The sequence below is a fragment of the Wolffia australiana genome, chromosome 11, assembly GCF_029677425.1.
Source record: "Wolffia australiana isolate 7733 chromosome 11, ASM2967742v1".
Taxonomy (NCBI): Eukaryota; Viridiplantae; Streptophyta; class Magnoliopsida; order Alismatales; family Araceae; genus Wolffia; species Wolffia australiana.
The window spans coordinates 15,711,608-15,737,500 of NC_135845.1; the positions used below are offsets into that span (position 1 = coordinate 15,711,608).

The 25,893-nt window shown below is 37.5% G+C and overlaps 2 protein-coding genes across 2 annotated transcripts; one reads left to right on the top strand and one right to left on the bottom strand.

Moving 5' to 3' along the window:
• Positions 1-7,006: 7,006 nt before the first annotated feature.
• Positions 7,007-10,836, bottom strand: LOC144709094 (IQ domain-containing protein IQM1-like). The gene is made up of 9 exons (XM_078582498.1): positions 10,454-10,836; positions 9,584-9,698; positions 9,286-9,351; positions 9,125-9,213; positions 8,944-9,031; positions 8,724-8,861; positions 8,537-8,629; positions 8,292-8,393; positions 7,007-8,214 (listed from the first exon to the last, which is right to left on the bottom strand). The coding sequence occupies exons 1-9, from the start codon at positions 10,834-10,836 to the stop codon at positions 7,711-7,713; spliced, it is 1,578 nt and encodes a 525-aa protein (XP_078438624.1). The 3' UTR covers positions 7,007-7,710.
• Positions 10,837-17,397: 6,561 nt separating this feature from the next.
• On the top strand, positions 17,398-23,819 carry LOC144709499 (developmentally-regulated G-protein 2). The gene is made up of 12 exons (XM_078583073.1): positions 17,398-17,539; positions 18,047-18,144; positions 18,879-18,946; positions 19,701-19,777; positions 21,296-21,476; positions 21,611-21,667; positions 22,012-22,086; positions 22,219-22,338; positions 22,428-22,598; positions 22,702-22,815; positions 23,364-23,534; positions 23,624-23,819. The coding sequence occupies exons 2-12, from the start codon at positions 18,075-18,077 to the stop codon at positions 23,723-23,725; spliced, it is 1,206 nt and encodes a 401-aa protein (XP_078439199.1). The 5' UTR covers positions 17,398-17,539; positions 18,047-18,074; the 3' UTR covers positions 23,726-23,819.
• The last annotated feature ends 2,074 nt before the right edge of the window (positions 23,820-25,893 follow it).

Genomic DNA, 25,893 nt, shown 5'->3' on the forward strand with positions numbered 1-25,893 from the left:
TCGGATATGGTATGATGGTAGCGACACCTTCTCCAACATAGTAGAGCACCATAAAAATTAGTCATACATCACAGTTTGAGCATTTTTAGTACATCACATGCCAATACCTAGAGCTATTTCCTACTTACACACTAATGCTGGCAAATTCTGACTTCGTCTGTGTAATTGCTTGCATAATCTACTGATTGGAATGATGGAAATGGGTATTTTAATTGATTTTCTGCTCTATAAATCTCCTGAAAATGTCTAAATATTATAAAGAACAATATAATCAATTAAAAAATAAAACAAATATTTATTTACATTATTTATAACTACTTTCTTACATTTAATTGAACTCTATTCTTAGAAACACCTAAAAAAATATTTAAAAGTATATTTTAATAAATTTTTTCTCTCAGTACCTGCTCCTTGTGGATTTTATGCTTACTTACCCAGTACCAAGGAAAAGGTTACAAGTATTGTTGCATAAATCAAAGCGTTAAAATGACTTATTTAACCCAAATTATGGTACATCAAAATAATCATAATTAAAATCCATAACAATTTCAACATGAAACATCTTGTGTTTATCACCTGCTTGTTTCTAAACAAGTACCTTATACCACTTGACTAGGACCACTCTTTTTGATTCAATATACAAATATAAAATCTCATAGAATAAATTAATTAATTTTGACCACCTTTGCAGGACTTGGGAGGCTACCCATACCTTCGAATGAATATGATTAAGAGTACCTAAAGTTTCATGTGCTAACATGACAAAGCTAACTCTATTAGAAAAGCTAATAGAAAAGCTACACAAAGGGACACAAGTACCTGGAAATGACACCATTTTGTCTTCCTCTAAGGTACCAGACATTTCTGGGTCATTTTCAAGTCGATTCTAATTTATCATTTTCTTGGTCATTTCTAAACTTACACCCTAATTTGTTGAAGCAAAATTGGAGTGTACTTTTAATTTCATTAAAAATTAATTTTCCTTGATCAGATAAAATTTTACTTTAAGACTCACTCAAATATGTATAGCGGTGAGTGAGGTCATCTCCACATGAACGAGAATTTATAGGTTGTTGAACTGAAGAAAAAATCAGAGAAAGCTTTTTAAAATATAAGAAGATCATAATAGAGTAGGGAACATTCTATAATATTTTCACTTAATAATTTAAGATAATAACAAAAAGAAACAACATATTAATACATGAATAATGATAATATGTATCAAATTAATTTTAAAATGCCTTAGTTCAAAAATTCACAGGCATAATATGATTTAAAATATCATTCAAATACATTATAAGATGGCTGCTTCCTGTCAGTTATAAAGTATTTTCTGGGCAGTCCCTCAAAGCCTAGCCATAGTCAACAGTCAGAAACATTTAGGAAGCTACAAACGTCTGTCCGTTGATTTAATCCAAGCATGAAAGTATCGTATGTATACATTTTAAGGATGATTTTTTCTATTAGGTATTACACTAATACAAATGAAAAAAATCTTTCAAAGATGTAATCAGGATGAATAACTATAATAGTAGAAAAAATATGGAAATATTTTTGATGAATTATTCAAAGTAATTTCCCAAGAAAATTCCAGATGTTTCTTCAAAAAACTTCTCTAATATTATCGATATAATTTTAATAAATTTTTTATTCTTTAATCTCATCACAAAAAATCATATTTAATAATAATTTCAGATGATTCCTTTGGATAAATTCAAAAATATTGCAGACCATTTTGAGATTATAAATTTAAATAATAGTTTTTCGAGAACAGAGACATGACAGTTTAGAAAATTTGAACGCAGCTTTATTTATCTCAGCTTTTTCCTAGTTTTCAGTCTACACCCTTAGTCTCTTCTTAGTGTCTCATTCCTTATTCCTCTTAACTTTTTTATATGTTCTTAATATTTAGGTCTTCTATATGTTGACGGATTCATCAATATCTTTATCAAAGCTCTTTTATGGATGACATATGCATGAAAAACTGTTCAATTTTACTTTTGTTTATTCTCACACTCATTTTATTTTTAATTTCACTAATGCTCTTATTTAATGTTCAATTTTCATTCGTATTTTATCAATAAAAGAATAGTATCAAAAGGATAATTTTAGGATGGAAAGATCATCTTTCAACAACATAAACATTTCTACATAAAACATGTGAAATCCAGCTCAGTTGCTCTATCATTCTATTTCGGTAATGTCACGTTCTTCTTTGCTCATGAAAAGAAAAATACCAAACCATGATCTTAAGAATGGTATTTATCCAATGGTCCAACTACCTTGTCTTCAAGGATTCTTCTCAAGAATCTGCTCCTAGTGGAATCCCGTATTTTTTATGTTTGTCATATGATAAAAAAGAGCAAACACCATTTTTTGTTTTGAATTTGTGAATGAGTTGATGAAAATATTTATTTATAAAACTTAGGGAGCCAGAGTTTCAATTTTTTTTAAAAGTCAATGAGAGAAAAATAAATAAGAAAAATATTAAGTGAGAAGGATCTTTAATTACTTTTTTTGCTTTCCAAAACTAGAGCTGTTGGACGAAAAGGGATGATGTTTTTGAACGGGCGGAACAGGAATAAATGGACTTCTGTTCCATTATCCTTCCAGTGAATTTTGTTTCGTTCGTTTCGTCATTCATCACAGTCTCATCATCATCACAAGTCCGTCATCAGTCCCGTTCTGTTATTCGTCCGTTACAGAAAATGGAAAAGAAAACAGACGAATGGATGATGATGTAGACTGAGAGAGAGAGAGAGAGAGAGAGAGAGAGAGAGAGAGAGAGAGAGAGAGAGAGAGAGAGAGAGAGAGAGAGAGAGAGAGAGAGAGAGAGAGAGAGAGAGAGATAGAGAGATAGATAGAGAGAGATAGAGAGAGAGAGCGATTGAGAGAGAGAGAGAGAGAGGAAGCAAGTGAGAGAGATATTTCCCTCCACTGAAAGTCATCCGCCCGTTCCATCATCCGTTCGTTATCTCCGTCATCTTTCGTCCGTCAGATGATGGATGACTAATGACGGATGACAAAAAACTGTCCGTTCAGTCATCTGCCTGTTGCTCCAGACGATGACGGATGATGTTTTTTGAACAGATGGATGACAAAACGTTATCCATCCTCCAGCTCTATCCAAAACCTAAAAATTTTACTGTTCCTCATTGTTGTTCCCTCGCGGTAGTTGTGGCCGATTGGGAGAATTGATGATTGCATCAACAATGCATTGCTAGTACATCATCTGATAATGATTAACTGCTCACAAAGATGGAAACTGCCAAACATCGCGAACTACCTGTGAAGGAGTTAGGAACATAAACAAAGAGAAGCGAGAACCACTTTAATGAGGAGTCAATGGTATTTCATCCTTTGTTCCCCAAAGTAACTTGAGTTCCCATTTATAAAATCAAATGAAAAATTAAAAGTAGCTAAAAATTTTTGGTCATTTTAAGATACAAAACTTGAAAACTGGAATGTTGTGAATGCAATAATTTTTTTAAAATAAAATTTATTTTTATATTTTTGTTCAGAAGTTAATCAAATAAATCAGACATAATTGGAAACATCATTGATATATGCACTGACCACCAATTGTTACATTCCAAACAAGACCTTTTGCATCTGAATTTTTAAGCAATAGTATAATACATGATATTCTAAATATCATATTAACTTCAAGTCCTACGTCGATCATTTGCCTTGTTGACCAAATGGTCAAATCCAACAATTTTTATTTGATCATTTGCCAAAGTAAACTTATGATTTAATTATTTTTTCCATCTTTCAACTTCCCTTTGCTGACATATGGTTCATCAAACATAGATATTCATTTTTTTTTAAAATGTCTTGGACTTTAACCTTCAGAATATTAGGAGAGTGAAGTCTTAAAATTGCTGAGTAAAACCATCTAGATTTATTATAGTAATGAAATTGGAGATAAGGTGCTTCAAGGCACATGGAGAGAACGTTTGTGATTATTATATAGATGATATCATCTGATTTAGAGCCTTAGTGACCTAATTGGATCTAATTCCAACCTTGATGACCAGCATACAAGAGACACTGATGGATTTGATCATGAATTACCTATTTTGAACCCTTCATTTTTCAGTTTTGAGCTATGATTTGTAATAAATCAAATGGCGATTTGAATTAAAATCATTCACACAAAATTATTAGTTTATTCAAAATTTTAATCCTTCATAGGCACGTGGCATTTAATTTCAATCATAAGAATTTAAATTATGGTTGGGGGACATGTCAAAAATTTGTATTACTATCTTGATCATTACGATGAGTTATGTTATGATTGAAACTTCAAAATTGTGGTTTCTCCATACAGGTGCACGAAACAAAATCAATAAACCAGGTCAAGTGGGAGAAAATTTTAAACATTTATTATCCTCAGCATTGGCTGACCCGTTTCTATGACTGGATTGAGTTGAACAGAGTTCTGAGATGTTTGAGGGAAGTTATGGAGTGTCATATTTAAGTGCCGTCTCACTGGTTTTATCCTGTATCTAGCTATCTTCATCTGTTTTCTCGCTACATCCACCTCCATTTCAGCAAAGATTAATTTCACACTGATATAATCCGCAAAGAATGGGCTTCAAGCATCAAGTTTTGGTTCATGGTGCCTTCAGATTAATCCACAAGCATTTATTATGCTCAACTTGATTTCTTGAAGTTTATATGAAGCAGAAAGGTGTGGTAAAATGTAATCTGTGAACCTCAATTTACAAAACGTGTGGGAATCGCTATGGTAAAATGTAATCTTGGTTTTGCTCAAAGGGAGAGAGAAAGTCCATGAAATTGACGGGCCTCCCATGTTGATCTTGACCATGCATGACGACAGTTGGATAGAATGCTCGTTCATTCACGGGCAGCTTCTTCCGATGACTTTGCAAACATTCAGACGAAGAGAGAAAGAGAGAGATGGAGTCTGAGAGAGCGGTAGACCGAAAGAGAGAGAGAGAGATGAAGTACGAGAGAGAGACAGAAAGAGAGATGGAGTAAGAGAGAGAGTGATGAGGGACACAAAAATAGATTCGTGAATTTAGTGTAATATCATAAATATATTGTTAATTATGTATCCTTGAGGGTGATGCGAAGTCGGTATAATCCTATAGGAAGGGATTACGTAAATGGAGCAGGGGCTCAACAAGGCACTTTGGTAATACAATAACGTGATAACTAATGGGAATATAGAATTTGAGATAGTCGTCTAAAGCATAACACGGAAATTCTAAGTAACTCTCACTTGAGCAAATTAATAATTATCATGAACCATATATATCTCAAAAGTTAAGGTGTCTCAAGGTACCTGAGAGATGGGAGCCAATAGCTTGAGTATCTTGATGTTGAATGGCCTTGAATTACGTTGAACTGCAGCTCCACAAGTGATGCAAATGGAGAGAGGGGAAGGTGTGGAAAGATGGATAGAAGGAAATGTGTGATTTGATCGGCAAAAGAGGAGGTTGATGGGTAAGATGCAAGGAGTGGAGGTGAAGTGTGAGGTTGGAGGAATTGGATGGGACGCGGTGTGGGAATTGGTGAAATGAAGAAGAAGGATGGCAAGTTGAACGAGGTGAAGATGGTGGGTTAATTTGAAGGAAAGTGTTCAATGATGGGGAATGGTGGGGATAAGTGGATAAGTAAATTATGGAGAGGGAAGTATGGAGAAAGAGGAGGAAGAAACCCAAGAGGAGTTGTTGATGTTGAAGTAGACAAGCTACAAGCTCAGTCCGTTGTTGATACGTCGCCTGTTGCTGTTATCGCCAAAAGAAATCACCAAGAATCACTCTTTTCTCACAAAATAACTTCACAATAATTCTTCAGCAAAAGATGTTCATACAAGCAGGCTCATGGCCCTTTTAAAGGGAGAGAAACATGCAGTTACAAGGAAACTAAACTGTCACTTCGAAATGGTGGTTGAAGAGAAAATGGTATGGAGAAGGGTGGCTCCACGTAGAGAAAGTTATGAGAGTCATGGAGAAAGGTGAGGGGGAGAGTTATGAGAAAATTCAAATGGGAAGTTGTGAGAGAAAAGAGAAAGAGAGAAAATTAGAGAGGAAAAGAAAGGTGAAATAGTCAATAATTGTAGGCGGTTAAAAAGGATGAGAGAACTCATAGAAGAAAGAGAATGAGCGGCGAAGAAAAGTTTGAGTGAGGAGAGAGAGAAAGGAACGTGAGAGAGATGGAAAGAAAAGTCAAAGAATAGACAGAGGAGAGAGAAAAAAGAATGGTTAACCATTTCCCATCAGAGATGGTGTCTGAGAGAGCGGGAGACCGAAAGAGAGAGATAGAGAGAGAGGAGAGAGAGAGAGAGAGAGAGAGAGAGAGAGAGAGAGAGAGAGAGAGAGAGAGAGAGAGAGAGAGAGAGAGAGAGAGAGAGAGAGAGAGAGAGAGAGAGAGAGAGAGAGAGAGAGAGAGAGAGAGAGAGAGGGAAGAGACATGTTGAGGGGGCTGTCTTATGAGTCAACATGTTGTCAGCTTCGTCTTTGGAGTAATGGGGACTCTCAAAGATTAAACTTCACTTAACTCAAAGATTTATCCTTATTCACAAGAAAAGAAAATAAACTTTTTCTTTAGTCAGACCCAAGTTAACCCATCAGTTAAATTAGGATGACAACATTTACACCTGTATTTAACCTCAGACTTAATGAAATCTCTAAATATTTAAATTATCACAAGTAAATTACTTTATGAAGGATTAAATGGAAGCTAATCCTCTAAAATTTTAAACGTTATTTTCCATTAGGAGATTCCAAATGTATCGATACAGATGGACACACAGATACGAGATGAAAATAGATGATGGGAGCACTGTACAAGAGAGATTGATCTCAAATACAAGACAAGAAAAATGAACTTAACTTCATTAGTATTTATACAAAATTAGATTCATAATGCTTCCCAAGGAGATATGCCAAAGAATTAGAAATCCTAAGAATGTGATCATTTTAAAAGAAATCAGCTTAAGGTCAGCGAGATTCATTCCTCATCTTCTGAAGTTGGGGTCTGCCTGAGTGTTTGAGGCTAACATCATTAGTATCACCAAAACTTCCTAAAATCTCCTGTTGTCAGCAAGATCTCACCTGTGTTTTGGGGGAAGAAGAGGGGGAGAGGAGAGAGAGAGAGAGAGAGAATTTCTAGGGTTTGAGACACCAATCTGTGACAATCTCCTGTTGACTTGGGAAGATACTGGAAAAACCTTAGACTGCGGATAGTCATCTTGTCCACTCTCCTCTAAGTTAGGAAGGGGGGAAAAAGCCTCTAGGACTGGGGATGTCCTTATGCTCCACTCGATTCTCTGACTTGGGATGAGAGAGAAAAACCCTAGAGCTTGTGATGTCCTTATGCCCCACTTTATCATCTGACTTGGCATGAGAGAAAATAACCCTAGGGCTGGGAATGCCCTTATTATGCTCTACTATATCCTCTGAATTGGGATGAGAGAGAAAAACCCTAGGGCTAGGGATGTCCTTATGCTCCAATCTATCCTCTGAATTGGGATGAGAGAGAAAAACCTTAGGGCTAGGGATGTCCTTATGCTCCAATCTATCCTCTGAATTGGGATGAGAGAGAAAAACCTTTGGGCTAGGGATGTCCTTATGCTCCACTCTATCCTCTGAATTGGGATGAGAGAGAAAAACCTTAGGGCTAGGGATGTCCTTATGCTCCACTCTATCCTCTGACTTGGGATGAGAGAGAAAAACCCTAGGGCTGGGAATACACATGCTCCAACCCCTTCCTTGACTTGGGAAGAGAGAGAGAAACCCTAGGGCTGGGGATGCCAAGGTGCTCCCCTCTCTCCTTAGATTTGGGATGAAAGAGAGAAACCCTAGGGCTTGGGATGCCCATTTGGGCCAACCTTGGAGACAGCCTCATCCTAGGGCTTGGGCGAGGAGAAGGGATAGGACCCTTGTTCCCTGTCGGCGTTGCCCCCGTTCTGGGCGATAGTTTAACCTGCTCCAGCGCCATGAACTGAAGGTCAACCGGGTAGTCCCTCACGCATCCAATACGAGGGCCTACGCCGGAGCTCCATTTACATGGCAGTGTTCCACTGTGCCCAAACGTGGACCGCTCAGACACTGCACCGCATCCCCCATGAGAGGAGTCCTCTGAGCTTCTATCCTCTTCTGTTATCTCCTCTTCTATCCTTGTCGAACGTTCATCAGCGATAGCGAGGATGGGAAACACGTCGTCGTCGATCGAACATTTCTGGATTTTCACAGGTAAAATTCATATCATGCACTGTTCTTTAATGATCTCTTATATGTTAATTGTTTGATAGTTACCTTGACGTTAGAAAGATCGACGTTGTTCTCCAACAGGAAGTTGATAAACTCCTTGAAGTTCTCCTCCGTTGGGAGATAGTGGCCGCTGTAAGGCCATATTGCCTGAACATCGAAATCATTAATTAACTAAGGAAAAGAAAATTAAATTTATCGTAAGGAATTGCACTTATGATACCTTCAGAACGCCATTAATTTACTAAGGAAAAGAAAATTAAATTCATCGTAAGGAATTGCACTTATGATACCTTCAGAACGCCATCTACAACAACCAGTCTCCCAGCAGAAGTTGTGGCACCCCCTGATAGGAAGCTCGAGTGCTGGAACTTACCCTTCTCCTTCTGCAAACAAACCGTGTTAAAACATTAGAAAAAGAATAAACTCCACAAATATAATCAATAAACTAAACAGATATGAGATTTATCATAGTGATACCTGTGCAATGTATAGTTTCCTTGATGTGCTGAGGACAAAAATCCATTTAGATCCGTCTACGGAGTTAAGTGATGTCTGGGTTTGCTTGTAGATGAGCTTCCCGTTGTTCACAACTACTTCATAAGCTCTCCTCTCCTTCTGCAATAACCGAAGAAAACCCAGTCATGAAAAATGATCAAGATCACGATCATGATCAAGAGACATGTGATTGGAGACGCACCGGGCCAAGATATCGAATGCATTGATGCTGAAGCTTGATTCTTGGGCATTTTTCTAGATTGACCTCTTTCCCACTCCCAATGTCCAGCCTAATTTTTTTTTGAAAAAAATGATTGAAATTAGTGGATCAGAGGACTGATAAGAAAGTTTAATTTCAAAGGATTTGTAAAAAATCCAATTACCAGTAGAAAAAAGGCTCGTTGCTCACGCTATTAAACCATATATCGTAGTACTGGTGAAGATTGTGGCCATAACGGTGGCGGGGATCGATCTGAAGGGAATTTCTAATTTAAAACTTGTACTTTTTCTTTAAATGGTTGAGATATGGTCGGAGATAACTGACCGCTTCCAGCCAGTGCCTCAGTGCAAGTTTCTGTGCTTTCTCGTCCTTGGACAGGCCTTTACCCACCTGATTATTCATCCATATCATCAATAATTTCTAACATAGAACTTTTTTATCCAACTAAGTCTCGCAATTTCCCAAAATCGATCACTTTTGTAAGTTTCTAAAATTGATGAGCGTCAGAAAATTAAAAAGAGATGGTGTTAAAATCTTCTTAAAATAGTTGGATTTTGTATACTAAGAGTTCGTGATAAATATTTTCTTAAAAAATGATGATTTAATTTTCTGAAAAAACTACCTTAGCGGCTCTTGTTATGGCCCTTGCCCAGCGCGACGTTGCTGTCTGCGGTTTCTCATCACTGAAGAATGAAATTGAGCTGTTGGAAAGAGCTGCAAAATCCAGCGCTTTCCACCTGCGTTAAGAGAGATTAAATATTCCTGAGGTTAGAGATTGATGACAGATGACGGTTAATGATGGATGAGACAGGGACCGAGCGGGGCCTTTTGTTCTGTTCCTGTCCAAGGGTTTGAAAATGACAGATGCCATAAGAGAAGTACTATAATATTAATATTCAAGCTGCGTACCAACTGTGCTAAAAGCTATAGCTGATATTAAGGGTGCTACTTTTTACTTGTGGTTCTTCAATACTCCCCCATTAACCTGGCACCAACTAACTTTGCTAAAATCATCTTGTTATTTACTATAAATATTCTAGTGCAAACCAGCTATACTAAAAGCTATAACTGAAAGCAAAGGAAAAGTTTGGCCAAAGCTTGCAATACATTTATGTGATTTGATTCCTAGCTCCGATTCCATATTAAGATTCAAGCGCCTACCAACTATGCTAAAAGATATAGGTGATAGCAAGTACGCCACTTTCCCCCTTAAGCAAAATGTTGTTCGTCAACACGACATATGAGTTGATTGACGACCAATTGGGTTCTGCCCTTTTACTTTTTGTCATCAACCCAGGTTAGGAAAATAAGAAGAAAAATAGACAAACGTCAAGTAAAGACCATAACCTAACAGAACGGGATGGAACAGGAACCAGTCAGAAAGGATGTCGGATATGTCCCGTTCCGTTCCGTTGTCTTATCAGGAAATTAGAAATTAAATGCTGGATTTGCATAGCGCGTGAATAAAACATCAATATAACATAACTCTTACCATAATTCCTCAACAACAACGGCACAATCAGCGAGATTTCGACGAGTTCTATAACTCTTGTAGAACTTCTGCAGCTGCGTGGCTGCCGCCTCCTTATCATGCACCGGCGATTCAGCGAGCTCTCCATGGCCAGGCAGCCGTGCGATGACAGTCGTCCGATCTATGGATGCAGCAGAATCCCGCTTCCTGATCCCCGAGAACCAATCCAGGCCGTTCGCTTTGTTTATGATGTTGACAGCATGAAGAGTTTTCTTGATGTTGTGTCTACGAAGGCTAAGAAACTTCAACAGAACAGAGATTTCAATGTATCCTGTCAAATTTGACGCCTTGTTTCTAAACAATCTTCCCCACGGCGACGAGAGATATGAAACAGAGAGGCCCATAAGCCTAAGAAACCTTAATCTGGAGCCACCTGAAGATGAAGATAGACAAAGAACAAGGTTGGATTTTGTATTTCTAGAGCAAGTTTCAAGGAAATAAGAGTAAAATGAAATGGGTATGTTTCCGGCCTCACCTTCTTCTTTGTTTTTGTGCAGGGAAGGGTCGTGAGAGAAGCGATATTTATGGAAGAAGTGGGGATTTGGCGTTTGAAATAGACCAGACGGAATAAGTGTGGAGCCACGGTACTTTCAAAGATGAAATCTTGACGAAGTGGACCGCGTTTCTGTAGCGACAGATTTGGCTCCAAACTACGTTCCGAAAGAGAGAGAGAAAGAGATAGATAGATAAATAGATAGATAGTCAGAGAGATAGATAGATAGATAGATAGATAGATAGAGAGAGAGAGATAGAACGAGAGATAGAGATAGAGATCGAGAGTGCAGGTCCGGGACCTTTGGCGATGAGCATGGCCAACCGAATTAGCAGTTGGCCAAGAATTAATCATGCGTATTAGATTTAAATGAATAATTTAAAAGCTTCGACAAATAATTCAACGAGAGCTCTATTTTTTACTAGACTATCAGAGAATAATAAGGTCAATGAGGGGGGGCGACAGGGAGAAAAACAGACCCCCCATCTAAAAACAGTCAATCCCACGCGGGCTGCATTCTCTGCCTTCCATTGGCCGAGTATCTTGGGTTCTTTTTCTTATTTTTTTCTTTTTTAGGATCTTGGGTTCTTTTTCTTATTTTTCTCATTTTTAGGATCTTGGGCTCTTTTTTTTTTATCTTTCTTAGGATCTTGGGTTCTTTTTCTTTTTTCTTCTTATTTTTTCAGGGTCTTGGATTCTTTTTCTCTTTTGATCTTTTTTAGGATCTTGGGTTTTTTTCTTCTTATTTTATCAGGATCTTTGTTTTTTTTCTTCTTATTTTATCAGGATCTTGTGTTTTTTCTTCTTATTTTACCAGGATTTTGGGTTTTTTGTCGTCTTATTTTTTCAGGATCTTGGGCTCTTTTTCTCTTTTTATTTTTTTCAGGATCTTGGGCTCTTTTTCTCTTTTTATATTTTTCAGGATCTTGGGTTTTTTATTTCTTATTTTTTAGGATCTTGGGTCTTTTTTCTTCTTATTTTTTCCGGATCTTTGGTTTTTTACTTCTTATTTTTTCAGGATCTTGGGTTTTTTACTTCTTATTTTCTCAAAAACTTCGGTTCTTTTTCTTTTTTTCTAGGATACTGGATTCATTTTCTTTCTATCTTTTTGGATCTTGGGTCGCAGTAATATTCAACATAGTCAGAAAAGTCAACTTTGGAATATGTTTTCTTCTTTCCCAAACAAGGGGAGAACGTACGTAGGAATCGGTACCTTAAACCGAGTCTGTCGCCGGGTCAAGCTTCCGAGTCAAATCCGCGTCGTCGTCTCACAAAGACTTCAACGCCTACGGATCATTCAGCTAACGACGACCGCTCCTCACCACCATCCGTCCCAAAACCCTAAAACCGGGCCGAACTAAAACTGGGAATTCAACCAACGGTGGAAACAGATTTTCCAATTCTGGGTTGAAACGGACTTGCTTCATGGCTGCATGGCGAGAAGGAAAACTGATAATTGGGTTTCCGGGGTAGCGACAACGGCGGCGATGGCGGCGAGGAAGGCGGTGGTGGTCGTCTTCTTCGTCTTGGTGGTGGCGACGACGGCGTGGAAAGGAGAGGCCGTTCCTTGTTTTAAAGACTGTCTGGGACAATGTCTTCTGGTGAAGAACGCACCGTTTGAGGGATGCGCTGAACAGTGCAACGATGCCTGCGTCTCTCTCGGTCTTCCTGGTCGACCGCGGCGCCATCAAATTCCTTCGCCCCCCGGGAATGAAGAGACCCACCATTGATCGCTTTGATTTCTCTTTCTTGCTGTAATTCTCATTTCTGTAAGAAATAAAACCACGGCCGGTAGTATACGTCTCGCTCTCTTTGTTTGTTTGTTTGTTTGTTTGTGCTCTGTATGAAGTTTGAAGCCTCATGGTCGGGATCTATTGGGAAAATAGTATGTGATAAGTCGTCCGTTTACATTCTTAGATTAATTTTCTGGTCGTTGTTGTATGACTGTTGGCGGTTTATGTAAGTGTGTTTATTTTTAGGAAATTGTTTGGTTACTTCTCGCTCTCTTTGTTTGTTTGTACTCCGTATGAAAGTTTATTGGAAAAAGTATGTGATAAGTCGTCCGTTTTACATTCTTAGATTAATTTTCTTGTCGTTGTTGTATGGCTGTCGGTGGTTTATGTAATTCGTTTTACATTCATCAAAGCCCTTCGTCCCCCGGGAATGAAGAGACCCACCGTTGATTGCATTGATTTCTCTTTGTTGATGTAATTCTCATTTCTGTAAGAAATAAAACCACGGCCTGTAGTATACTTCTCGCTCTCTTTGTTTGTTTGTTTGTGTTTTGTATGAAAGTTGATGCCTCATGATCGGGATTTATTTGTTTGGGAAAAGTACGTGATAATTCGTTCGTTTTACACTCTTAAATTAATTTTCTTGTCATTATTGTATGACTGTTGGCGGTTTATGTAAGTGTATTTATTTTTAGGAAATTGTTCGGTTATCTAGAGAGAAGAGATAATAGCTGGTTTCCGAGTATACTTCTCGCTCTCTTTGTTTGTTTGTTTGTGCTCTGTATTCGTCAATTGGATCTATTGGAAAAAGTATGTGATAAGTCGTTCGTTTTACATTCTTAGATTAATTTTCTTGTCGTTGTTGTATGACTGTTGGCGGTTTATGTAAGTGTAGTTATTTCTAGGAAATTGTTTGGTTATCTAGAGAGAAGATATAATAGCTGGTTTCCGAGAATTTGTTCTTGTAATGGTTATTGCTTTAAGAACCAAAATGACAGTTTACACCTCTCTTTCTCCCTATCTATGCTTTGCATGAAAGTTGAAGCAACCATCACATTAAGCCTCATATGAATAAAAAATGAATGCTTGCACGTTCGACTTGCATTCTAAAATTATTTTCCTTCTAATCGTTATATGACTGTTAGCGGTTTATGCACATGTATTTGAACAAAATCGCTTGTCCATCTAGAGAGAAAAGCTAAATATTGTTTTCCATATCATAATCTCTTTTTGAGTTATCAAATTTCATGTTCTTCAGCCCTGATGAGGTTATGAATTCGCATGAGTTGTAGAAATACGAGTAGCTCAAAGCTTTTATCTGGTAGCGTGGAACTTGATCTATTTTATAAGCGTACATTGAACCAAAAATATCCACTTTATATCTGATAATATGGTATCGAACTAAAGATGACCTGATATAGCAGGATCGCTAGATGTGCTTCGGTGATTATACAGGGGTAACTATAGTTGAATAGTATCTTTTTTTTGTGAAAACAATAGTTGAATAGTATCTTAATTGTATGTTTTGATATTGTTGTATTCATTATTCTATTTAGAAATACTGAACGTTAAGCCCAAAGACAAAATGGTTTATGCAATTTCTTAGACGATGCTTTATATTAGCATTCCAGCATGATTCTAGTCCACTTTTCTTATGGCACTCCAAACACTTCAAAGAAAACACCTATATTTGATTGGAACTATAGTATGTAATCCGCTAATCTTTTTAACCTGATATTCCCCTAGATCCTTAAAATGTTGGTTGGGGACAGCCAAACAAATTTGCATCACATTTATATCCCTTTGAACCTCTTGGGTATTGACATTCAGATTCACCTTGGAACCCCCCTGGAAATGTTGAGAGGATCCCTGATCCCTTTGTAGCTTATGGATGTTTGCTTTAACTCCTCACAAGTCACACACATGTTCTGGAACTTCTTGTCTAAGGTTTGGCTGATTTTTCATAAGATATAAAAAATTAAAACATTTACTTTTAGATGAATTAACTTACAGCATGGTGTGGATATTTGGATTGTATTCCTTTATATTTAGATGAACGACCATGAGATGGATCTATTTGGGAAAACATTTAATTTTTTCGTTCCTAATGTGCGGTCACATATTATTTATTAATTCTAGATCATATAGCTGGTGTTCAGATTCATTCCATAACATTATAATTCATAAAACATATATTTTAACTTTTATAAAATGATTTTATCTTGTACACTTGGATCAACCCTTAAGACATGCACTTGAACAAGTATACCTCCTTGCATGTATTTCAACTTACTTATAAATTTTGGTGAAAGTAGATCAATAATTAATAGGTTATTTTTTTATTTCATGTATTTAGACCTTTAAAATCTCTTTATGGTGAGTATTAATGAAGTTAAAGAATTGAATTTTGGGAAAATATGGAAAGTAGTTCTTTTATTGGTTAAAACTACTATAAAGATTGTATAATCAAGATAATCAGGTCAACTGAGACTAGAGTGTATCCAACCATGCAAGGCAGTTAACATTTTGATACATGAAACAGGTTTATAAATAGATCTAGCGAGATAGGGGATTTCTTATAAGTGTCCTTATCAAGACTCATGCACACAAACCCATCCTTGCATATCTATGAACGAAGCTGGTCCATAGAAATAATCAGTACTAATATTTTGGAAAAAATATGTTTATTCAACAGAGAACTTAAATTTAAAATAGGAATATGATCCTGGAATGTTTTATTATAATCATGCTAAAAAATTACTCTTAATTTATATCGCTATCAGGATGACGCTTAAGAAAACCTCTATTGATGAAATTTTCACATCATACATCAATGATATTACATTGACCAGTGAGTAATGCCTTTAGTGACCAAATAACATTTCTTAATTATCTATATCAACACACACACACACACATATTAATTAATCAAAGATATATTTAACCTACTCGACAAGTTGAGTTTCTAGCTCACGGAGTGACAAGCTACACCTTGTTTTCTAGAAGATACAAATGAGTATATTGACTCTCATGGAACTATACTATCACTGATTGTCATGTATATGGTCCCTCATTGGCTTGATGCTCTTAGGATGACGTAGGGTGCGGTCAATTGTCAAACCATAATCAATCATCCCAATTAGCACTTATGTGTTGAGAAATCAATGCATCATCTTCCTTGAGTTTTGTCCTGTTATACCAAGGGTAGATGGTCCCCTCTCAAACACTCTATCATCTTTGTCAAGTTCTTTCTGTGCTGTGCTAAGACGGTTTGAAATTACATGAATAAAAACACATATTTCATAGTTAAAGGACAGTCATACTTCAACAAGACATTTTTGATGTCCCTGGTCAAAGGACAACTTACACAACTATGTCATGAGTCAAACTAACATAAATTTAGGTACAATAACATTCAAGTATTCCTAGAGACAGTTTAGTGAACACTTACCCTAAAGATAACCCATTATTTTTCCATAGTGTTTCCATACTAATGGCTACAAGGTTGGCAATACTCATCTTATGAGTGACTAGATAGTGTTATTCTGTACTGATGTTTTGAATCCTTATCAAGCGTCCTTTTGAGTAGGATTACCTAGACTACATACTCAAAGACTAATGATCTCAATATTATGACCCAATCATGATTCACTTAGTTTAATAGCTTATTTATGAAGCATCACACATGCATTATACCGAATTATTGTATCAGTGCACATTTGACAAGCTATGGAATTTGGAATTCGCCTACTGGCCATGTGTCTTTCTATAAATTACGAAGATAATAAAAAAATATTTTGATATATTCAACACATCAAATATTTAGTTAATACTAATGCCTGAACACATCAAATATGTTAATTTGATTTCATGCATATCAAGGAACCCATGTCCTACTTAACCCCATCGTTGGATCTTTAGCCCACAAGCTAGGCACTATAATGGTGGAATGCCATGGGGATGCCTTTTTAGTTGGTTAACAAAGGTAGTATCAACATGAATACGGACAGGTCCGTATTCAAGTATATGGACAAGTCCTCAACAGTTAGCACGGATGCCTCTATGAAATATTTAGGTATACTTATGTAACTGATATTAGAAAATTAGCTCTCTGAAGGGTTCTCCTCACAAAATAGTTTTCATATATTCTAATTTTAACCTTTGAATGTGCCTGAAGATACCAACAGACTAATTTCTTGACCATGATGTTGATTTTTTTAAAACTAAAGAAATTTGCATCTGAAAAGTGTACGGACAGGCTAATTTCTTGACCATGATGTTGATTTTTTTGAGATACCAACATTCCTGCACATTCAAAGGTTCATATTCAAGTATAGGGACAGGTCCTTAACAGTTAGCACGGAGGCCTCCGTGCAGGAATGCCGCCTAATATGGGTCCTTATATTTAGGTATATTTATGTGACTAATATTAAAAAATTAGCTCTTTGAAGTGTTCTCCTCACAAACTAGTTTTCATATATTCTAATTTTAACCTATGAATGTGGCTGAAGATACCAACAGACTAATTTCTTGACCATGATGTTGATTTTTTTTATCTAAAGAAACATGCATATGAAAAGTGCACAGAGCAATTTTCCTATCTAAGAAGACCCATTAGGCCCATTTAAATGTTCCATATTTTTATTTATTTATATACTGTTTAATGTTCACAAGCGATCCGACTGGGTTTGGGTTGAACTCAGTTCGGAGTGGCAGCGATTTCGCCATCCAGTTTGAGATTGACATCGGTCGGGCTCGGAGGAGCGGTTTCATCTTGAGAAGGGTTTTGTGGGTTTGTTCTTCTTTCAGAATCAACACCCGGTAATGACGAAATCTCCATTTTTTTTTCTCCTCAAGCTTCGGTTTTCATGTTTTTGGGACTCTGGTCTCCTTCTCACGCTTGTGAAACCCGGAAAATGGTTGTCAGATTATCAATTTTCTCATAATTCTGGTGAGGAATTAATATTTTTTATGAGCCTTCTTGTTGTACCCATCCGCTTTATCCTGTTACATTCAGGGGAGTCGGCGAGGTTTTGAAGGTTATTTCTATTTGGGCTCTCTTTAAAGTTCTTAAATTTCAATTTCATGCGGTTCCCATGGTTTTTTTTCTATTGGGATTTAGCTTCCTGATCGCATCAAAACAACCAATCGTTGCCAAGCTTTTTTATGATCGGTATAATCTGTAAATTTCGAGCTATGATCATGTTTTCAATCTTCTTGTGATTTTTGCCTGCTTTCATATCTGCTCCGGAATCCTTTAATCTACATTCGACCTCACTGCTAGCGCCAGAGAAGTTCTTATACTTTTTCGTTACCTTCTGATGGCAGCTCAGCGAGTTGATTTTTTGCTGAAGCCATGGGAATCCTGGAAAGAATAAAAGAAATTGAAGCCGAGATGGCTCGGACCCAGAAGAACAAGGCAACTGGTATCTCTTACTCCTTTCATCGAAAACTTTTTCAAGCGTAGACTACAGATTATTTTACTGTCGTTTGATGGAGTAATAACTATTTTAGTCAGCTCAGAAATGTTTGAAAGGTTGCTAATGTCTATTTTTTTGATATATTTCTTGAACCATTTTCTACCTAAAACTTAGTTGTTAAGTGAAGAATAAGTTTCTCCTATGGTTCAAGTGTAAGATTTAATAGAAAAAACTTTCAAAACGTTTCAGCGGGATTGTCATCAACACAAAGTAAGAATTTGACATCTCATTAATGCAAGAAGCCATTATCGTCCTTTATATTAAAATTTTCCACCACCGTTGGCTTACTCATTTCAATTGTTACTTCCTCAGCTTTGTAAAGGTGTCTCAGAAAACCTCCCTTTCAATCCACAAGTCCTCTAAATTTGAGTAAAAACGATCATTTTATTGAAAAGGTGAATTTATAAGCTATCTCTATGAAAATTGTCGCTATTGAAATATACTTATGCGGATGCTCGCCTTTTCGGAGCTATCCATTCATCATTTAAAATATTTTTTTGAGTACCTTACTTTCAAAGTTTCATCTATCTTCTGCATCTGCTCTTCTTATTCTGATGATTAAATCTGGTTTGAATTTTAGTCATTCTATTCTATTAGATCAAAGAGTTGTCTTCTCTTCTAAGATTGGATTGATGCACGTCACTTTGTTTATTTATTCCAACGCATGAATCAATGTGCAGAGTATCATCTTGGGCAACTAAAGGCAAAGTTGGCAAAATTAAGAACACAGTTACTAGAACCGCCGAAGGTATTACTCTTTCACTGTGCAAGATCTCAAACTTTTAATCAGCTGTGGGAATGCAGAAGTTCATGTTTCAAGCTTTCCTTTGTTGAATGACAAGTCAAGACGAATATGTAATTATGGAAGCTCGAAAGCTAGTTATTCAGTTGCTGGGGAGGCAATTAAACAACCAATTATCATATTCAGTAACGCAATTATGATTATCACCCTTTAACAAACCACCTTCCCTTACAGTGGGTTTCTTTTAGAAAATTCTTTGGAAACTTTTTGTTGTCAATTTCTCTGGAAACTACCTTCCCATTCGGCTCAAGGTGGCAAATAATTATTCAGAAACAGCTGTCCATGAATTTTTTCCTTGGAAGCCATATCTTCGGGCCATTTTATGAAAGAAAACGATTGGATTTGGCATGTCTCAACGTTTTTAATCCATAACTGTGCATGTATGTTTGATTCAAAGCGAAGTTTCTAATTTCTAAAATATTTATGAAATCGGTGTATTGGTGTTAAACATCATATAAAGGCCTGGTTTGATGACAATTAAGAGAGAAAGCGTCCAATTTACTGGATCTCGCCGAATTGAAATTAGTGATCATGAATGGCTCTAGAATGCCTCAAGGTTTTTATTTTATGTCGTTACCATTTTTTATTTATTTTGAATTCTTAACTTTATTGTAGACTATATTTGTATTTTTTACTGTATCAGTGTTAGCTTATTTTATAAACTACGCACCTTTTTTACTGACAAAGTCTGGGAAATTAGGGTTCCAGTGGGGCTGGAGATGGCTTCGAAGTTACAAAATTTGGCCATGGTCGTGTGGCACTGATTGGGTTTCCCAGGTGTGCCTCATCTTGCTTCTCTCTATCCCTTCTGATTTCCCCTCACTCCGTCAAACTTTCAGAATTAGTAAAGCTACAGACCATGCCATCTGTGAGGAAGAGCATGAATTATGAATAAGATCGTGCAGTTATATACTCTTCGAATTGTATTAAAAACCCTATTGACGTGTTATCAATTAATTCCCTTATGTAATAAGAGAATATTTTGATCTTTACCTGATATTCTTTAAGTTGAATTATCGTTTCCTAGTTCCCTCGTATTTTGGGAGGAAAATAAGTTTTCTTTTCAAAAAAAGTTGTGGTACATAAAGTTGTGTTTAGGATCGTAGTGTAGCTTTATTATGAACATGCCCATGGTATGAGTGAATCTTATTAAAAACACGCACACAGAGTTCAGCTTTATTGAAAGGCATACATATCGTTTAGATTTAGTAGATCTCAAAACTAGCTTTTGTTTGCAACCAGCATCTCGCTTTTAGTATGTGCTCCATCTGGGTTCGCATCTTTATAAAATTGGATAATATCTTTATTGGATCCGCTTGTCTCTTTCCCGTCTGGTATAAAATAATGTGATAGAGACCAAGGTCGGTCTCTGATACAACTTCATGTTGGCCGGAAAATGTCTTAATCGTTTCCCTAAGCTGTAAGGGTATAAATAACCCTAGATGTACTGGATTTGGATCATGTATTCATTTTTTTCTTTTTTTCATCCTTTCCTCTCTCGCTTTCTTGGCTTTCCGATACATTCTCATCTTGGACCGCATTATTTTCCATTAGGAAAAGGTCTTGAATGGCTAGAGAAAGATGAAAAAATGGAAGAAAGAGAGTGATAGAGAGGAAGATTGAAGTAACGATGGTTACTAGCCCGGATTGGTACTTGAACCCCATCTGGGAGGAATTCCCAGCCAAATGCAACAGCTTCTTGCCTGTAATCGTTTGGTAAGGGTTTCAAGTATCTTATTGGAACTAATCTAAGGGAAAAAGGCTGCGTAAAGTTTTTACACTTCTAAATTATCTCACAACAGCTCATGGTAATGATCAGATTTTCCAGATGGCAAAAAAAAGCAAGGAAAAATAAAAATGGAAAATGGTTAATTCATACGAGATTTAAATACTTGGTGTTATTTTCCCGTCAAGCATGACCTGGAGAGAGATACAAATAGGGCAAAGAAAATCATGTTTACTCCATATACATTGAGATGCTACAATTAAGCAACACATAGTTTAACGTGAGTTACCCATTACTTATACCGGGTTCCATTGTTTGGGTCTCAAGGACCTGTAATGATGGATCCAGTCAAAACAAACTCCATTAGGGTAGTTATACAATAACCTGAAATACAGGGTTTATGGAGGAAAGAGAGCATAAAGAAAAGAAAATAGGCGCCTACTGACAAAAGCAGACATCTGATATTGATTTTTCTGATATTAAATGAAGACTAAATATTTTTCCTTTAGCTCGAAGCTTTTAATATTCCTGTAACAGAATCAAATTCTAACTCCACTTTATGATGCTAGCGTGGGAAAATCAACACTTTTGACCATGTTAACGGGGACACATTCTGAAGCTGCATCATATGAGTTCACCACTCTCACGTGCATCCCAGGGATTATTCAATACAATGATACTAAAATTCAGCTTCTTGATCTACCTGGAATCATAGAAGGCGCTTCAGAGGGCAAGGGACGTGGAAGACAGGTTGATGAGTTTTACTCTCTCATCTTTCTTTTGTCGGATGCATATTCGCTGTATTCTTTTATGGTTATAGTTAAATTTCATCATTTTTATTTGGACGGACAACTCACATTGCGTGTGGTTGTGTTTGGTCGTAGGTTATCGCTGTTGCCAAGTCTTCAGACATCGTGCTTATGGTACTTGATGCATCAAAAGTACGTTTTGTTATTTATTAATGCATTTAACTTCTTGCTTTAGTTCCAACTTTAGAGGAATTTCTAAACACTAATCCCTGATCACTAAATTCCGGGGGCCTGTAAGCATCCTTCTATATATTTCTATATATCCTTCTCTGTACCCTTCCAAGATCGTCCCTGATGGAGACCTACCCGAGGTCTCCATCAGAAACTAGGGGACCTGTTCTTCATAGGTGCAGTCTTTTCATCCTTATTTTTCTTTGGTGTTGCATATCATTCGATATGTCTTTCTTCCAATCCGTGTAATGAAAGATTGATCAAAATATTATCCTGACTTTTATACGGTGCATGATCGATATCAGAGTGAGGGTCATCGCCAAATCTTGACTAAGGAGCTTGAAGCAGTTGGCTTACGACTCAACAAGAGGCCTCCTCAGGTATGTTAAATTTTTTTTCAAAGACCCCTGCGATTTAGGCATCCCAACTATTTGTGTAGGGGAGTTTTTTTCAGTGGACATCTGTTCGTGAAGATGCGACTCTTAACTTGGACTTTCTCCAACTACATGCAGATATATTTCAAGAAGAAGAAGACAGGTGGTATTTCCTTCAACAGCACGCAAGCATTGACCCACATAGATGAGAAGCTTTGCTACCAAATTCTACATGAGTACAAAATACACAATGCAGAGGTATTTCCGACTGCATTTTATTGATTTACCTTCTTTTGAGAAAAAATATTTCTTATCATCCCATTTTTAATAATTTGGAATAATTACAGGTATTGTTTAGAGAGGATGCAACCGTTGATGATTTTATTGATGTGATTGAGGGGAACCGCAAATACATGAAGTGTATATATGTCTACAATAAGATTGACGTCGTAGGTATTGATGATGTCGACAGATTAGCACGTCAACCAAACTCTGTTGTCATCAGCTGCAATCTGAAGGTGGGTTCCACTACTGATTTCGGAAAATAAAAATCTTTTGCTAGTCTTTTATTAACATCAATATCTAAAATAAACGGGAATGCCTTAACCGATCTTGCTGCAGCTTAATCTGGACAGACTTCTCGCAAAGATGTGGGAGGAGATGGGTCTTGTCAGAGTTTACACAAAGCCCCAGGGTCAGCAGCCCGATTTTTCAGATCCTGTGGTTCTTTCAAACGTGAGACAAATACCCCTCCAAAATATATCTTTTGTTCATTTCCATTAAAAATATATATTGAAATCCAGTTTCAAACATTTATTGAAAGATTTTAGTTTAATATTAGCTTCAATTTTTTATAAATATTTGTTTGCATTATTTAAATATAATTATCTTCAAATTATAATTTCAGAATTCTATTTTAAAAGTTCAAAAAGTTTTAAGAAAAAGTATGTTAAAATATTTTTATTTTTAATTATATTTTATAAAATTAAATTTAAAAGTTGTAGATTTTCATATTTTTCAGTAAAATATTTCAAATTTATTTTGCTTTTTAGTTTTCAAAAGAAAATATCTTAATATTATAAGAATTATTTTTAGAAAATATCTCAGAGGAGATGAACTTTTGAATTCCATCTACATAAAAATATTTAAAACTTTGCCTTTAATATTTTTTTTATAATCATGAATTTTAAAACATTCGTTTTAGAAAATATTTGGTAGTTCATTCATTTTGTTCAAGTTTATTTCAGAAGATGTAACTGTTTTTGCGTTTAAACGCATCTCAGGACAGGGGAGGATGCACGGTTGAAGACTTCTGTAATCACATTCACAGGAGCCTTCTGAAGGATGTGAAGTATGTTCTTGTTTGGGGGCTTAGCTCCAAGCACTACCCCCAGCGATGTGGTCTCTCCCACACTCTGAGTGACGAGGACGTTGTTCAAATTGTCAAGAAAAAGGTGAGGATGTTTCCCAATTCGGGAATCTCGATTCATCTGATCTCATCGGAGCTTCCTCCACCGACTGATGCATCTGTTCATGGTCCCAGGTGCAGGAAAAAGAAGAAGGGGGAAGAGGCCGCTTCAAGTCTCACTCCAATGCCCCTGCCCGGATATCTGACAGGGAGAAGAAGGCACCTTTGAAGACATGAGATCAATTGCGTCTGCCCTTTTCCTTTTTCCAGGTGATGTTATTTCATAAATTGCCTCAGGCCAATGATTTTTTTATGAGTTTTTTAAAGCCCAGTTAAGCCTTTGAAAAAAATCAACCTTTTCTGAATCTGGGTAGCAAAAAGGAGATCATCTTGATAGGTGTCAACTATTTTGAAGCCATGGGAAGGGCTTCCCTGGCAGTTTTGGTGAGGGTTCGTTCACTAAACCCTTGTCAATTGAGTTGTTTGGCCCAGCCATTCTGATCAGTCCATTAAGCTCATTTGCCCTTTGAATAAGAACATAGAACACGTTGTAGAGGTCCGCAATCAACCTGGATTGACTGGTTTAAGGCCAACAGAGCTGAGTCATCTGTGTTGACTCAACCAAGATGACCAATCTGAAATTGGATAGATTTTGGCCAAATTGATCAGTCATCCTTACTAGACCTTCTGATCCTATCATGATTGTGTTGAACCTTGGTTATCCTACGTGATGCCTCTACAGTGGTCTTCACACTAGTGTCTGTCCATCCGATATCCGTCCATTCTACCAATAACTGATATCCGAATGAAATCAAGCAGATTTCAGAGACTGGTAGTAATATATCGAATGGGTATCAAATATCCATCGATATTGTGGAGGTTATCATAGGGGTCAGGATGTGGAGGATGCCGGTTCTGGATATCAGACCTGATATCCAGTCATGAGAATCCGAGATCCAGATATTGGATAATAAAATATGTATTGAAAGCCGGCTACGGATTTGGGGATATTGTTTTAAAATCTACGCAGTCCCATATGAAAAAAAAAAGCACAAAACAGTAAACATTATTTATAAGGAAATCATATTGTAATACAAATTTCGCTCTATGTAGCTTGTGTTTAACAGTGTTGAACTAGTTTGCCAAATGTACCCTGTTTTGGGCTGCTCCGGCATTGGATATTGGAAACAGTATTGGATATTGGTATTGTAACAACCCATATCTGATATTATCATCTGATATCAGATTTTTCCCATTTTCAATATCTGGAACAGCAACCGACTGATTCCATCATTTGATATCGGGGTTCGGATGGGGGAGTATTTCATACTCCTACAAGTGAGGGTCATCGCCAAATCTGACGTAGTTCATGGGCAGAGAGATCGATGGGTAGAGAGAGAGATATATATATATCAGATAGACAAGACGAACAGAGAGGGAATAGATAGATGCATAAGTAGATAGATAGACAGACAGAAAGAGAGAAAGAAAGACAGACAAAGAGTAACAAAGATACAAGCGCACATTTCCAGAGATTGATTTAAAGATATATATATATTTATATATAGTCGGACATTAGATTAATGTTTAGAGAGAGAGAAGATAGACAGAGAGAGAGGGAAAGAGGAAGAGACGGGCAGAGAGAGAGAGAGAGAGGGAGAGAGGGAGAGTGATGCCGGACGTTGTCCGGCCGACACCGAGGGTAGCGGCTCGGTATCGAATTAGGATCTCTATCGGACAACGACGGTAAGTGTCGTCCGATAATGTGGATGGACAGATATGAACAATGACGGAAATGCGAAGAGTCCTAACTGTAGTACGTGCAAATGCAGACTCGTGGTGATGCCTTTCTAGAGATCCGATGGGGTTGCCTAGGGTAGGGTCAACCAGACCGCCCGTACCTCGCCCGAGAGCGTCGAGGACGACTATGTCGCCAAACGGGAATATCCCGCTTAGATGCTCACGTTCGTCGGGCTCGCCCGACTCTTACCAGCCAGGTAAGACTCTCAAAGAATTCGTCTAACCAGTCGGTTTCTCAACCTGTCTCACTCTCACCTACGTCTAACCTGTCTCACTCTCACCTACTGGAAAAGGTAAGAGATAAAGGGCAGTGGAGAGGGGTACCTTCGTCGCATCTGGCGACAGCTATCTCGGGACGACGCCACGTGACTAGAGGCGAGGTGGCGTGTGGGGTCGCGCGGACGGTCGCAGGGCGGCGGCGGGCGCAGCTGGCACACGAGCGGGCGAGGCGCGACGGCGCGCGGACGGCACCCCGACGACGCACCGGCAGGCGCGGACAGCGCACGAGGGCGGTGCACGGGCGGCGTTAAGCGCGCAGAGTGGGGGCGGCGCGCGGCTGCGTGTGCCTGCGGCAGGGGGCGCGCGGACCGGGCGAGGTCAGCGAG

Excerpts from the sequence above, each read along its gene's own strand:
- LOC144709094 (XM_078582498.1), bottom strand. The coding sequence starts at position 10,836 with ATGGGCCTCTCTGTTTCATATCTCTCGTCGCCGTGGGGAAGATTGTTT. Across the intron at positions 9,352-9,583 it reads CCATAACAAGAGCCGCTAAG|GTGGGTAAAGGCCTGTCCAA; the intron begins GTAGTTTTTTCA and ends ATGAATAATCAG. Across the intron at positions 8,862-8,943 it reads GCATTCGATATCTTGGCCCG|AAGGAGAGGAGAGCTTATGA; the intron begins GTGCGTCTCCAA and ends CGGTTATTGCAG.
- LOC144709499 (XM_078583073.1), top strand. The coding sequence starts at position 18,075 with ATGGGAATCCTGGAAAGAATAAAAGAAATTGAAGCCGAGATGGCTCGG. Across the intron at positions 21,668-22,011 it reads TGGTACTTGATGCATCAAAA|AGTGAGGGTCATCGCCAAAT; the intron begins GTACGTTTTGTT and ends GATCGATATCAG. Across the intron at positions 22,599-22,701 it reads TCATCAGCTGCAATCTGAAG|CTTAATCTGGACAGACTTCT; the intron begins GTGGGTTCCACT and ends ATCTTGCTGCAG.